General features: G+C 47.0%; 1 protein-coding gene across 1 annotated transcript in view; it reads right to left on the bottom strand.

Moving 5' to 3' along the window:
* Positions 1–7964, bottom strand: part of LOC122788772 (glycogen [starch] synthase, muscle-like) — an 879353-nt gene extending 871389 nt beyond the window's left edge. Inside the window, exon 1 of the mRNA XM_044055667.1 lies at positions 7822–7964. Within this exon, the coding sequence (XP_043911602.1) occupies positions 7822–7964 (143 nt within the window). The remainder of the gene's footprint in view (positions 1–7821) is intronic.
* Between the last annotated feature and the right edge of the window lie 7019 nt (positions 7965–14983).

Here is a 14983-nt window from a genome sequence, read left to right as displayed (position 1 = left end):
GGGCTATGAGGATAATTCTGCTCCCCAACAGATGAGCTTTCTGTAAGAATTTTGTGATGAGCAGGAGCGGAGGATACGCATAAAGAAGACCGGGTGGCCAAGCATGAACAAGAGCGTCTCTGGGGTCTTCCCCGTCGGGGGAATTAGAGTGAAAAACTCGCTGCACTTCGCGTTGGATGGCGATGCAGAGAGATCGCAGCAAGGCTGACCCCACTTGCGGAAAATCTGTTCCACTACACAAGGGTTCAGAGGCCACTCGTAAGGGAGAAAGGATAGTTCTGCTCAATTTGTTTGCCAAGATGTTAGACCGACCCAGAATGTGCATTGCTATCAGAAAGTGGTTGGTGGAGAGTGCCCATTCCCAAACTCTCAAGGCTTCTCGACAAAGGGGATAAGACTTGGTTCCCCCCCTGTTTATTGATATACCAGACCACTGACATATTGTCTGATTGGATCACAATAGTTCCCAGAGGAAGATAAGCATGAAGGGCCTGCAATGCTAAAAGGACCGCTCTCATCTCTAGAACATTTATCTGCAGAATGGTCTCGCTTTGAGTCCAAGTGCCTTGAACAGTCCTGCACGAACAATGCCCCGCCACCCTAGGCGGGAGGCGTCCATGGTCACCATGGCTTGCGGTTGGGGCGCAAGAAAGGGACATCCCTCCTGCAAATCCTGGGATCGGAGCCACCACGAGAGAATTTCTGCACATACTGTTCAGAGGGATCAGAAAATTTAGGAGGTTGATGAAGTATCTACCACTGAACTTGCAACATCCACTGTAAAACTCTCATATGCAGACGAGCACAAGGGATCAGGTTGATAGCTGCTGCCATGGACCCTACTGCTCTCAGGACTAATTCTGCTGGGGGTGCCGAGGACTGCAGAAGCGCTAACGCATTAAGTGCCAGGCTGTGTAGTCTGCCCTGGCCTGAAGAGAATCTATTCTCGCCTCTATGAAGTCTAACACGATCAGGTTGAAGGGAAGACTTCCTGAGATTTATGGTGATCAGGTTGAAGGGAAGACTTCCTGAGATTTATGGTGATCCCCAGCCGAGGTGATATCCGGAGAAAGATATCTCTGGCTAGTAAGAGTAGATGCCTGGTGGGAGCGGTGAGGAACCAGTCGTCCAGGTACGGGAAGACCTGAATGCCCTGAAGTCTCAGGTGGGCCGCTACAACTGCCATGACCTTGGTGAACACCCCGAGGGCTGTGGTGAGAACGAAGGGTAGGGCCCTGAATTGATGACTGGCCCCTAGCCGAAAGCAGAGGAACCTCCTGGATCACCTGTCCATCAGGATATGGTAGTACGCATCCTTGAGGTCTATCGAGCACAACCAGTCTTCCCTCCTGCAGGAAGGGCAAGATGGATTGAAGCGTGACCATCTGGAACTTTTCCTTGGCAATGAACAGGTTAATTGCTGATAGGTCAAGAATCAGCCTTAGATCCCCAGTCTTTTTTGGCACCAAAAAAAAACCTGGAATAGATGCCTGATCCAGACTTGTCTGGGGGCAACTGCTGGATGGCTCTTTTTTGCAGCAGCTTTTGTATTTCCAAAGACGTGGCCTCCCTCTGAGCGTGTGGGATGGCCAGGAGGCACCTTGTGTAAGGGGGCTTGTTTGTGAAGGGAATAAAATAGCCTCTGGATATTATTCGAAGCACCCAGCGATCTGTCGTGATGGACTCCCATTGGGCTAGGTGCATCGAAAAATGCCCCCCCGACTGCCTCCAGAGAGGAGCAGTCAGGCAACCCCTCAGGGTTGCTGCGCGGGACAATCTGAAAATGGTTCCCGTGACCTGAAGTTCTTCTGCCCCCTCTGCCTCTGGGCCAGCGTCCACCTTGTCTCCCTCTGCCTCTGGGGAAGGAGTCGTCCTGAGTGTTCCAGGACTGCTGAGATTTCCGGAACAGTTTATTTTGCCCTCGCTGGTTCCCGGAAAAGGACCTTTGAGGGTTAGAGAAGCGGATCCCGACGGCTGACAGCGGTTTCCCATTTTTCTCGCTCTGGACAAGCGTATTGCGGACAGTCTTCCCGAACAAGGTCAAACCATCAAAGGGTGCATTAGCGAAGGATGCCTTGAAGGATTCCAAGAAATTGCAAAGACGGAGCCAGGCGTGACTCCTTAAGGCGATACCGGACCCGCTAGCCCTAGTGGCTCCCTCGGTGGTGTGAGAGTAGATGCATGGACGTATTGGACACAGACTTGAGAGTGGCCATACGAGCCGAGAAGGTCTGTTTATCAAAGTACCAGCTGCAAAGCAACAAAAACACCAGGAACTCGGACTCTATACTGAACCAAAAGATTTATTGCACCAAAAAGCGTTTTGAGCTTCCAGCAGTACTCACCCTGTCTCAACAAGACATATATTCAAACAATTGATTCCTTATACATAAAAAAAAAACCAAAAGAAACTATTAATTAATTAATATATTAAAAGCGAAAAAATACATACACCTAAGTCCTAAAAAAAAAAAATTCCATATGTGATGATCTGAGCATCACAAAAATGCCTATAGCTAAATAAAATATAACCCCTCACATATTATTCATAAAAATTGTTTTAAAAACCGAAAAAGAGATCTCCACTAGTGTGCATTACAACAGCCTTTCAATGCCTTCGCATTGAGCTGTGTAGCGGCATCCAATAATCTCTGCCACTACACTCCACTTTAAGCCCACAACTAAGCGCCTAACTGCTATGGATAATTCTTGTTTAATCTCGATTACCCAATAGCGTCAACATGCGCCGCGTATATGTTGTGGAAGAAAGGGAAGAAGAACACACATACATCAACACAACACAGTACTGTTAAAAAACATTGCTTTTGCTCCCGGTCACAGGAGAACATGTTTCGAGGCAGCATTATAATTTGTGGAGAACCTTTATTACGCAAGTGTTTAGACAATGGGATAGTTCCCATGGGCCTCTGATTCTTCAAAAACCCCCATGGGGTTGATTTGGGACTTGGGGGGAAAAAGGCGGAAAATATGGAACAATCACAACATGAAGCTACCCCCTTGTGGTAATATTATGGCTAACATGGATGGAGGTGAATTGAGAAAAACAATAATGTTATTATTATGTCTTGACAAGGAGGGGGAATAGTGATTTTCAAGGTTGAGTTCTATCTTGGCCACTATTACAGGCATTCCCAAACCATTTAGCCAAATATTTTTTCTGGGCGCAAGCAAAACATTTCTGAGCATCGGCAAAAAATGGTGGCCATGGGCACTGCTTCCGCCCCCCTATTTATGCCAACTTGCATCCGGCAGTCTGCGATGACGACCGAAGGAATCACAGACAAGGGTACCCCTTAAGATGATCAATGATATTATGTTAGTAATGAATGGGACGGAAATATAAACCACTTTGGGTGGTGGGTATTAGTATTGTTCTCAAAATTGCTTAAAAAGTAAGATCTGGTTTAGTAGTGGTGCTTGAGCAAAGCACATAGTACCTGGGGGTGTGCCAAACATGTATGAGTTTTTATGCTTGAAGAACAGAATTTATGATCACACATTATTGCGAAAGTGTCTAATTGTAAGGTGTTTTAAATTTGCCATATTGAAGTGATTTTACAAAACCCACGAGGTTAGATTGGATAGCTACACCTCTCGGGGCTCAATGAAATGATCCCCAAAAAACCTTAGTTAAGGTTTAAATTTATCCAGAAAGGCATTGAAAAAAGGTTGGTTAATGCACTAGTGGAGTATCTTTTTCATATATCAGAAATATTTATGTTTAGGACTTAGGGTTATGTATTTGGTTTACGCTAATTATATAATTGTTTAATAGTTTCTTTTTGGCGGGTTTTTAGATTGTATATAAGGAATCAGTTGTTTGAATATGTTGTTCTGATGAAGACAGTGGGCCTGTGAAAAACTCAACCGTTTTTGTGCAATAAATCTTTTGGTTCAGTATAGAGTCCGAGTTCCTGGTGTTTTTGTTGCTTTGCAGGTGGTACTTTGATTGTTGACCACTGGGATCACTTTCTTTGTAAGGTCTGTTTATCCACAGCCGACATGGACTCTGGGGGAGACTCGGCGTACTCTTTCACAAGTTCCCACTGCAGTCTAATTATGTGGGCCAAGTAATTCAGCGCCCTTATAGCAAAGGTAGCTGAAGCAAAATTCCACTTTCCAAGATGGTCCATCGCCCTGGACTCCTTGTCTGTGGTGTGGACCGAGGAACTCTCCTGGGAGAGTTCCTTTGTTGTGGCCGCCGTCACCACCATGGCATCAACTGGAGAACCTTTGCTCCAAGAAGCTCTATCTGCCCGGGGGCTCAATATTTTGTTGGGCCTTTTGGGTATTGGCTCCACAGTGTCCAGCTCCTTTCATGCTCTGGTGGTGATAAGGTCCACCAGAGGATCGGCTGGGGGGCACCCAAGAGGTAGATGGACCTGTGTCGAATGCCTCCAGGAATACAGACTCGTCAGAGGAAGGTTTTTGGGTGGACCCCCCCACCTCGGGCCAAGAATTTCCATTATGTCTCCAAAGGAGATGTCTTCTGGGGGTGATTTGGGGGAACCTTCCTCTTCCTCCAAGTCGGTACCCTCAGTGAGAGACTCAGGAAGGTCCAAGTGCCTCCTTTTACACTGGCGTTTGCGAGGAACCTCCTCGGGTGGACTCTACAGGGAGGGCTCAAAAATAGTTTCGTGTTCCTCCAGGGGAACTGGCTGGGGCGCAATAGACACAAGCTGCCCCTGGGGGGACTGGATGACGGAAGACAAACCCAACTACGAGGGGGCAGGAATGGACCCCAACGAAAGAGTGAGGGGTCTCGATCCTTCAGAGAGAACCCTCTTCACAATGAATGCCAAAGGAGAACCGGCTTCCCTGAAACTGGTGGTGAGGGTAGCCGTGACCCTCTGATCCGATGAAGGGATAGGAGCCAAAGTTGGAATGGCTGGACCCAAAGGGACAATATGCCCCCACCACAATGAAGCCGATGACGCTCATCCCCTCGGTTCTGGGAGCTCAGATCTGAAAGCGGATCCGACAGACTCGAGGGCATGGCCGGCGTCGAGGCCGAAGGTACCATCGGCGCCGACCTCCTGACTCCAGGACTCCTCGGATCCACAGACTCCAAAATCCGATGGTGGATCGGAGAAGGTGCTGCTGGGGCAAAAAACAGAGCCGAACTCCACGCACCAGTGTGGGGGGGGGGGGCAGCAACACTCCCATCTGCAGTTGAGTTTGTAGAAACCTTCTTATCATCCGATCCATGTCTGCTTCAGAGATGCTCCGAGTCGATCTCGAGGACGCCACTGATGCCGGCCGGGAGGGCCGACATGAAAATGGCCTCGAGGGTTGTCGAGCCTCCTCCGGCTCCGGAGAAAAATGTCATGAACGGAGCAGAGGAGAGGATGGCCTAGTAACTTTGACAGGAGACAAAATCACCTTAGTGGGAGGGGCCATTGGATTCAACTCGACCTGCCGCTTGTGGCCCTTCTCTCTATATTTTTTCCTTTTCTGTTTGTCTGTCTCCCTGTGTTTGTCTTTCATTCTCTCTTTCTTGGCCTCTCTCTCCCCCTGTGGCAAGGTGGGAGGGTGAGCCCTGGACAGGGGAGGGGCCGGAAGGTTGGACAGCCACAGCCATGGCTGGCAAAGAAGCTTTGGAAGAAGAAGCAGAAGTTGATTCCGAGGGTAGAAGACCCGCCAGAATCTCCTTGTTCCTGCAATCCCGCAGGGCTCAGGGGTTGAAGGCCGCACAGATTTTGCAGCCGGATGACAACTGAGGCACCCCCAAGCAAACTACACACAGAGTGTGACTGTCGGCTGGTGACAGCTTGAGGCCACACACTGTGCACTTAGAGAAAGTCACTTTCTGACTTTCCGACATAGTAAATGCACACAGACACACACAGACACTCTACGGGCGGGAAGGAGGGGCCTGACAGAAAGTTAACAACTTTCTAACTTTCAAAACGCAAATATCTAGTGAGGAAAGAAACCCGTAATGACATATAAACTAACAGCTATCTGTAGATATATCAAAGGGGCACACACACACCAATAAAATTCGAAAAACCCTGACAAATTTGCCTGGAGCTCAAAAATCCCGTACTGGCAAACGAGATCTGAGGTTTGGAAGGAGGTTGCAGTGTAGTATGGGTAAGGGGGAGGAGCTTGGATCTTTTTGTTTGATATGCTGTCGGATACGAAACCCACAGGTTGCTGGTCAAATGAATTTAACTACTTCAGATCTCCTGTTCTGGCTGCTTCATCCACCAATTCAGATCTTGTTTGCAATGATTTGTTATATGGACTGGGTAAGACAAGGGGTGTGTTAATAGAGACCACTGTGTCACTAGGAGCCATTTAAGCAGCCTCAAGTGGAATCTCTCCAGGGGGAACTAGGGTGATTTTCACTGCCATTGACCCTAGTAGATGTAAGACTAAGGGAGCTGGGACTATGTCTTGAGACTGTATCACTTGGAGCTGGGACCTTTGTAATCTGTGATGAGGTAGAGCAACCAGGCAGAATTGCATGGCGAATATTGCTCCAATGAATTCTAAGCTTTGAGTGGCTACCAGTTTTGATTTCTCCCTCTTTACTGAGATGCCCAAGATCTCTGCCAGTTCTAGAGAGTAATGTAAGGCTCGAAGCAGTAGACGGTTGGTGAGAGGGGTAAGGAGCCAATCATCTAAATACGTAAACCCCCGGAATCCTTGCAGTCTCAAGTGAGCTCTTGCTGCTGCCATACATTTGATGAACACCCTAGGGGCTATGGTGAGACCAAAGAGCAGTGTCCGAAATTGGTAATGATTGGCTCCCAGCTGGAAGTGGAGACATCTTCTCAAGTGTTTGTCCATTTTTATGTGGTAATCTATCGAGCACATCCGATCATCTTTTTCCAGAAATGGAAGGATAGACTGAACCATGACCATCTGGAATTTTGCCTGCCTGACAAACTTGTTCAAGATGCTGAGGTCAAGAATTGACCTCCAGTCCCTCGTCTTTTTTGGAACTAAAAAGAACCTTGAGTAAAATCCGGATTCTATTTGAGCTGGTGGACTGTTTGGATGACTTTTTTCGAGCAGCTTTAGAATTTCTTGAGCTGCTGCCTCCCTCTGACTGTGCGGAACATTGGGGATTAGCTTTTGCAGCCTTGGATAAAGATGGAAGGGGATATGGTAACCTCTGGCAATTATCATCTGCACCCAGGAATCTGATGTTATCGAATGCCAGGCTAAGTGCTGCAGAGAGAATCGTCCCCCGACTGCTTCCAAAGACAAGCAATAGGGCCACTCTTCATAAGTGCTGATAGGGCTGCCCAGAGAAGAAATCCCTGGAGCCCTGATTATGCAGGCCGCATCTGCCATGGGAGGGGCATCTTCCTGAGGTGTTCCCTCCTCTGCCGGGACTAAGTGGGTCACAAAAAGGCCCTTGGGACTTCCTGAACCACATCTTTCCACTTATCAGATTTCTGGCATAGGATCATTGAGGAGTGGAAAAACGCACACCCACAGCAGACAGGGTCTTTCCGTTTTTCTCACACCTGGCTAATGTGTCAAACTTTAGGGCCAAACAGAGAAGTATTAACAGGCGCATTGACTATGTTAAACCTGAAAGGGTCTGTGAAGTCACACAAGCACATCCAGGCATGACATCTCATGACAACTCCTACACTCACTGCTCTGGCTGCCCCTTCAGTAGTGTGTGCAATCAGCTGCATGGACAAGTTGGAAATGGATTCTAGGGTGGCAAGCTGAGAGGCAGCCTTGTCGCGTACCTTGTCAGACACTGCTACTGCTAAGGTTCTTGTGAGTTCAGTGCTCAGGTCCCTTTGAAGATGGGTAAAATGTGCCAAATACTTCAACGACTGTATGACAATGGTCGCTGGAGCATAAACCCACTTCCTTAATCTGTCCAATGTCTGAGACTCTCGGTTTGGAGGATGGGCAGTAGGACTCTCATCTGCGAGTTCCTTCTTCGTGGTCACTGCTGCCACCACCATAGTATCTACTGCCAAACCCTTAGAAAAGTAGGGTCAATCCTCTTTTGGGGGGGGGGGTTGTCAGGTCTCCAGGGGATTGGCTCAATGGTGTCAGGTGCCTTCCAAGCATGCTTCACGATGGGCTTGACTAACATATCTGCAGGTAGGGTCACCCAGGAAGTAGAGGGTCAGGCATGAAAAGCCTGCAAGAAGACATTCCTCAGAGGAAGGGTTGGTGGACTTCCAGTCACCCCTCTGCTTTAAAATCTCTAGTCACCCCTCTGCTTTAAAATCTCTAGTATGTCTCCAAAGGAGACATCTTCAGGAGGCAACCATGGGGACCCTTCCCCTTCATTGTAACTAAAGGTAGCTTATCAGGTGGAGGTCTGAAGAGGACTCCAAAGAGAGAGTACCCTGCAGTAGGGACCTTCCTGCACCCATGTCCATTGCCCCAGGGTAGTAGACTGACCGCTACGAGTCAGAGGACACATACATCACATTCTGGCACAGAGGGTGCCAACTGTGAGCCTGCTGAGGTGACCACTCTCTCCATAATCTGGAAGGCAGGCCCACCTGAAGAGGGATGGGAGCCTAGAATGAAGAAAGACAACCTTAGAACCAGGGTCACATCCCGCTCCAAGCCCACCTCCAAAGAATGAGCCACGAGAGAACTCAAAGCTGTCAAAGCAACCGGAACCGTAGATGGCACAGTCTGAAAAAAATCAGCGCCATTCTATGGATTCTGTTGCCGACAGGCAAGTCACTGTCCCATGGGTGGATCAGCTCCGACTGAGCCGAAGTCCATAGAGCAGGTTCCGGAACCACAGTGAGATCCACCAAAGGTACTGAAGAAGCTGGCACAGAGAAGAACATCGGCATCAAGGGTTCCAAATCCTGCGGGGAGGTGGAAGGAGGAAGGTAAGTTGCAGTCTGTGGAGAAAAGACCTTGGCTCCAAGTGGGAGGGAGGTCCTAAATGGGGTTAGAATTCCTCTGGCAGCTAACAGTTGATCCACAAGTCACACTGCATCAAGCTCTGAAAGGCTCCCAGTGGAACGAATTGACATCCCTGACGGAGATGGACGGGAATATTGAGTCCTGGCTCAGGTTTCGACCATCGGCACCATGGTCGAATGACCAGAAAATATCAACACACAGCTTGAGAGCAGGCCTGACGTGTCTTAAAACTCTACGCAGCAAACGTAATCAGAAGGGAAGGTAAGAGAGTCACTATGGGTAACCTTGGCTAGAGAGTTTTTGGCTGGCACGAGCTTGTTATATCGGCCGAGTTGGTACAGAGGATGGAACCGAAACTCCAGCTGTCATGAATGAATAAAGATTGACATCAGATTAAATAATCTTAGACTATGGAATCACAGTTGTTGCCAAACCTTAACTGCCTCACCACACAGACCACAAATAAAAGAATGAGAGGCAAGCAACCTACTTAACTTGCTATGTCACTTGAAGGTAGAAACAGCTACCTACAATACTCATCTATCTGTACTATGCATTATGTTTTATATCTTGCTGTTCCAAGTCAAATTAAATTTCTGCACACTCCCTGACATTTTAGTAACAAAAATTTCCTTCATATGGACTAATACAGATTTTAATATGATAGCTAACAATTTTCAGAAAGTGACTTCCCTCATTGTTTTGACATATGCTCAAAAAACATTAATGATTCAAAGAAGCATGTGGACAAGTTTTCAGGAAGCTCTCAAATGTCCAGGTCTTCTGGACCTCTATGTACCAGAACTACAGGCATAATGTTTCCTAATTTTTTTTAAACAGAATACGCCACGTCATACAAACAAAGTTTCTGCAACATCTTTAATGTGGCAGTCTTGTTTTTCTAGTTGCTTTTGTTATGCTCCACAAAGACAGGCTACATCAGGTGAGTCAGCTAGATTGCACAGTTGTGTACCTACCCATAAATGTAGATGTTAGAGTGTATTTACTGTTGCAGTCATTACTCTTGGGTTATCCTGCTGGCAGGCTACCCGCATATCCTGCTGGCAGGCTACCTGCAGTCGGCCTGAATTCCAAAGTCTTGGTCTGGCGTCGGTTGCTGTCGCCTCTTCCCTGACGTCAGTGCGCCAGGGGTATAAAAGATGCAGCAGACGCCATTTTCTTCAGTTTTTCTTGCCCCAGATGTCAGGTGCCCCCAATAGGGTAGGCTAAATAGATTATGCCAATAAACATGTATGCACTAAAGTAAACATTTCCTTCATCTACAAGCAAATACACCACATAGGTTGCATAGAATAGAGAAGTACAGATAAAACCCAGCAAATGAAAGGGGGATGGTGGGAGGGTAACCTGGACTGCAATAGTGAATACACTTGAACATCTACATTTATGGTAGGGTACACAACTGTACTATGTTCGTGTTTTACTGTTGCAGTCATTACTCTTGGGTTGAATCCCAAAGCTGAGGATGGGTGGCTGGGCTAAACAGGATTAGGAGAGGCTATGAGGCCCTACAGAACTGTAGTGGCAAAGCCTGCTCTGGATTTAGAGTAGAGAGGTAAGTGGTAGTGCTTTGTAAAAGTGTGCACTGAACTCCAAGTTGCAGCCTCTAAGATGTCTTTGGTTGGTACTCCTCTGAGGAAGGCTGCTGAAATGGCTGCTGCTCTGGTAGAATGTGGCCTAATGCCCTTAGGCACTGATTTGCCATGCTGTGAGTAGCAGAAACGAATACAATGGCCTACCCATTTTGAAATAGTCTGTTTTGAAACAGCCTTTCCTTGTGATCCTGCAGCACATGCCACTAAAAGTTGCTCAGCCTTTCTGAAAGCTTTAGTTCTGTCCAAATAGAAGCGTAGCTGTCTGTGTATGTCCAAAGAATGCAGAAGTCTCTCCCCCTTGTTCTGTGGGTCTGGATAAAAGGAAGGCAAGTGAATGGTTTGATTAAGGGCCACACTGGACACCACCTTAGGCATAAATGTAAGGTTCGTCCTCAGAGAAACCCTGTCTTGATGGAAAATGATAAAAGGTTCCACAGCCATGACTGCCTGCAACTCAGAGACTCATCTTGCAGAGGTTATTGCTAGGAGCAGTGCTGTTTTCTAGGATAGGAATTTTATATCAGCTGTTGAGGCTGGCTCAAAAGGAGGCAGTGTGAGTTTTTCCAAGACATAATTGAGGTCCCATGCAGGTACTGGTGCTCTCCTTGGAGGTCTTATGTTTCTGGCCCCTCTGAGGTACTGCCTTATTAAAGGATGAGAAAAGATAGGTGGTTCCGTATTGTAATGAGCCGAAATGGCAGCGGCATGAATCTTAATTGATGAAAAAGATAGGCCTTTGTCCAGCATCTCAGTTAAGTAATGTAAAATCTGAGGAATATTTGGTACAAATGTGTCAATTCCTTGTTCCTGGTTCCAAGCACAGAATTTCTTCCATTTTTCTGCATAAGATTTTCTGGTACTGGGCCTCCTGGCCTCCAAAATAACATCCATTACAGCTTTGGAGAGAGGAGTGTTCTGAATGGCTACATTATCCGCCATGCTGCCAGATTTAAGGTCCTGAGTTGGCTGTGCAGGATCTGATTGTTTTGTTGGGTCAGTGAGAAGTTTGAGGCCATGTCCAAGCTGGACCTTGAGACAAGTTCTTTAGGACTGGGTACCAGTGCTGGCATGGCCAGTCTGGGGCAATCAGCATCATTTTTGGCTTCTCGTCTGACCTTTAGGAGTACCTTGGGGAGGAGAGGCAGTGCAGGAAAGACATATACTGTTAGGTTTTTCCAGCTGAAGGATAGGGCATCCACTTTCCATGCTTGCCTGTGATAAATCCTCGTGCAGAATCGCTGTAGTTGGCAGTTGTGAGGGGAGGCAAATAGATCTATGTCTGGGCATCCCCATTTCCTTATCATGCTGAAGACTTGTGGATCCAGTTTCCACTCATGGGGATCCATGAGGTTTCTGCTTAGTTCGTCTGCCAGAGTATTTATTTTTCCTGGCAGGAATTGTGCTTGCAGGTGAACCTGATAAGTCAATGCTGTGTCCCACAAAGTCATGGCTTGTCTGCAAAGGGGGTAGGAATGTGTGCCTCCCTGCTTGTTTATGTACCACATGACTGTAGTATTGTCCGTCTTTATCAGTAGATGTCCTGGATGAAGTAGATCCTTGAAAGCTGTCAGGGCATTCTGAACAGCTAGCATCTCTTTTTGATTGATATGAAGATGCATCTGGCTTGCGGGCCATGTGCCCTGAATACATTTTCCTGCCATGTGGGCCCCCCAGGCATAATCTGATGCGTCCGTTGTTAGTGTCTACCTGGCTGTGGGTAAAGTGAATGGCTGTCCCTTGTTGTGGTGACAGGCCTGTGCCCACCATCAAAACTCCTGTTGCAGGCAGGGAATGAGGGCAATTGTTTCCAGGCTGTGGCAATGTTGAGTCCAAACACTTTTTAGATACCATTGTAGTTTCCTCATATGCAGTCTGGCATATGGAATTAGCAGAAAGCAGGACGCCATGAAGCCCAAAGCCTGCAGAATATTTCTTGCAGATAACTGGGTCTTTGTTGCCAACATTTTGAAGTAAGAAGTCAGTTGCCTTTGTCTGGCGTGAGATAAGCCATCTGGACAGTTGTATTTAAGCTTGCACCCAGGAATATAATCTCTTGAGAGGTTACTAGTTTTGATTTATTTTCGTTTACTGTGTACCCTAGGCAAATTAGTAATCTTTTTACAAAAGCCAGATGCTTCAGTAGAATGTCTTTGTTCTCTGCTTGAATAAGGCAGTCGTCCAAGAAAGGATATATTTGAATTCCTCTGTCTGCAAAATGCAATTACTGGTGCCAGGCATTTTGTGAAGACCCTGGGAGCAGTAGATAAGCCAAAGGGCAGTGTAGAGAATTGGTAGTGCATTGAGCCAGCTATGAAGCTGCTGCAGAGTCAACATTTTGAATTTTGGAATGTCCAGAAATGTGTTTAGAATAGACAGGTCCAGTACCGGTCTCCATACTTTTGTCTTTTCTGGGCACCAAGAAAAGTCAAGTAAAATCTTTGTCCCTGCTCTTGTTGTGGTACTTGCTGAATGGCCCTCATCTCATGTCCATGAGGGATGAAACTTGTTTTTGTGCCTCTGCCCATTGATCGTGTGTGGCAGGTCTGGCATACCTTTTGCCCTTGGCAGGGTGTGAAAGTGGAACCTGTAGCCCTGAGACACTATGTTCAAGACCCATTTGTCCTGGGTAATTATGTGCCAATTTGGTGAAAAAGGTGCTAGTTTTCCCCCTAAGGGGGCTGCCAAAAGATAAGTGCTTGGTTCTGGCAGAGGAAAGTCATTGGGACTGTTTCCTGTATGGTTGTGATTTGTCTTCTCTGCTTTTGGAGGTAGAAGCACCCCATTGTTTGGGCCTGTATGAGCCTTGGGGGTGGGATCTGCCTCTGGGACGTCTGTATCTGCCTCTTTGTGGCCTGTTTGACACTGGAAAGGACCAATTCTTTGTAGGCCAGTTCCTGCTAAATCTGGGTGGCTGTACCTGTAGGAAATCCTTAACTGTCTGCATAGATTTCGCTTTATCCTCCAGTTTCTTCAACACCTCTTCTGCCTTAACACCAAAGTATCATGCTGTAATGGAGCATCCAATAATTTTGCTTTAACATGATCAGGCAGATTCTGTTCCTTTAACAAAGCATGCCTTCTAATGACAGAACCGTAACAGCGGCCCTGCAAGAGGCCTCCAGTGAATCAAAACCACATTGCATGTATGCTTTCCCACTTGTTCAGCTGCATGCAATAAATCCTGCATTTCCTTGCTATCAGAACATTCAGAATTTGTCAACATTTTCTGTTTAAGCAGTGACATTAGGTATTGCTGATATTTAAGCACATGAAACTGACAATTTAAAGCCCTTACAGCCAAGGTAGCAGAAGTGTAAACTTTTTTCCCCATCTGTCCAGAATCCCTATCAGAGGGGACAGGGTTTTTTGCAGTGGAAGCCTTGATACCTTTGGGACCCGGAGATATAGTTTCTGGGTCAGCAGCAGGGTTTTTATATAGAAATTTTTGAGAGTCTGGAACCCTGTAGTATCTGTCTGGCTTAGCAGGTGCAGGGGGTAAAGAGTCAGGAGACAGGCCGGACTCTGAAAATACATCTACAATGTCTAGAACAGGTGGAATAGCAAGAGGTCTGGGCTGAGGTAGTAAAAGAAAGTCTCTGAGCCTTTTCTTAGATTCTGAGTAATCTTGGCTCTCCCAGTAAAAATGCTCCCTCATGGTATGCAGGGTTTCCCCAAAAGAATAATCCTCAGGAGGAGAGGCTGAAGAAATAGATTCTTCAGCATCAGAATCCTCATAGGGAGGAAAAGAGTATCCCTGTTCAGAAGAGGAGTCAGAGGAAATTGAAACGTGATCACAACAGTCATATTCTGTCTCTTGCCTAGGCCTCTTTATCAGGAGGGGGATGGGAACCCCTGATCAAAGTAATTAGGTCTTCTTCGGCCATTTTAAGCATCTGTTTCTTAGGCATGGAAGTCTGTCCTGGAGAATGTTGTACTTGTTTCTTTGTCTTTAGAGCTGTTTTAGTCTGTCTTTGAAGCTGAGGTTGGCTTGACATATAATTGTGTAGGTCTGAATACACCCTCAGAAGCCAATGCCTGCTCAGCGGCTCCGGACCCATCTGAGGGAATAGTTTCCAAGAGTCCAATACCTTGAGTTTCCAGAGGCCTAGTCGGCTCCATGTGCGAGTCAGAAGCGGCCTGTGGCTCTGAGGTAGTGGGCATCAGGGGCTGCGAAAGCGCCTCAGAGAACCGGCAAACTGGCGACTGGCCTAGCGGGGGCCTCGTCGTCGGTTTTGGACCTCTGATGCCTGTCCTTTTCCTTGCGCTTTTTATAAACTCCGGTCGTCGGCTGTTCCGACGGCATTATATAATTAAACCTTCGGCCAAAGTAATGAAAGGCAAAATCATACAAACACTTAGTGTGTTGGTTAAATCTAGCACAAAACCAACAGCTAGCAACGTCGTGATTGGGGCCTAGGCAAGGAATACAGTAAGAATGAAAATCCTTATGAGGTATTTGCTTCCCACAA

The sequence above is a fragment of the Protopterus annectens genome, chromosome 14.part0 (genome assembly GCF_019279795.1).
Source record: "Protopterus annectens isolate FY-2018-M chromosome 14.part0, PAN1.0, whole genome shotgun sequence".
NCBI lineage: Eukaryota > Metazoa > Chordata > Ceratodontiformes > Protopteridae > Protopterus > Protopterus annectens.
The sequence above is the reverse complement of the archived record's forward strand: the minus strand, read 5'-3'. Positions and strand labels throughout refer to the sequence as shown.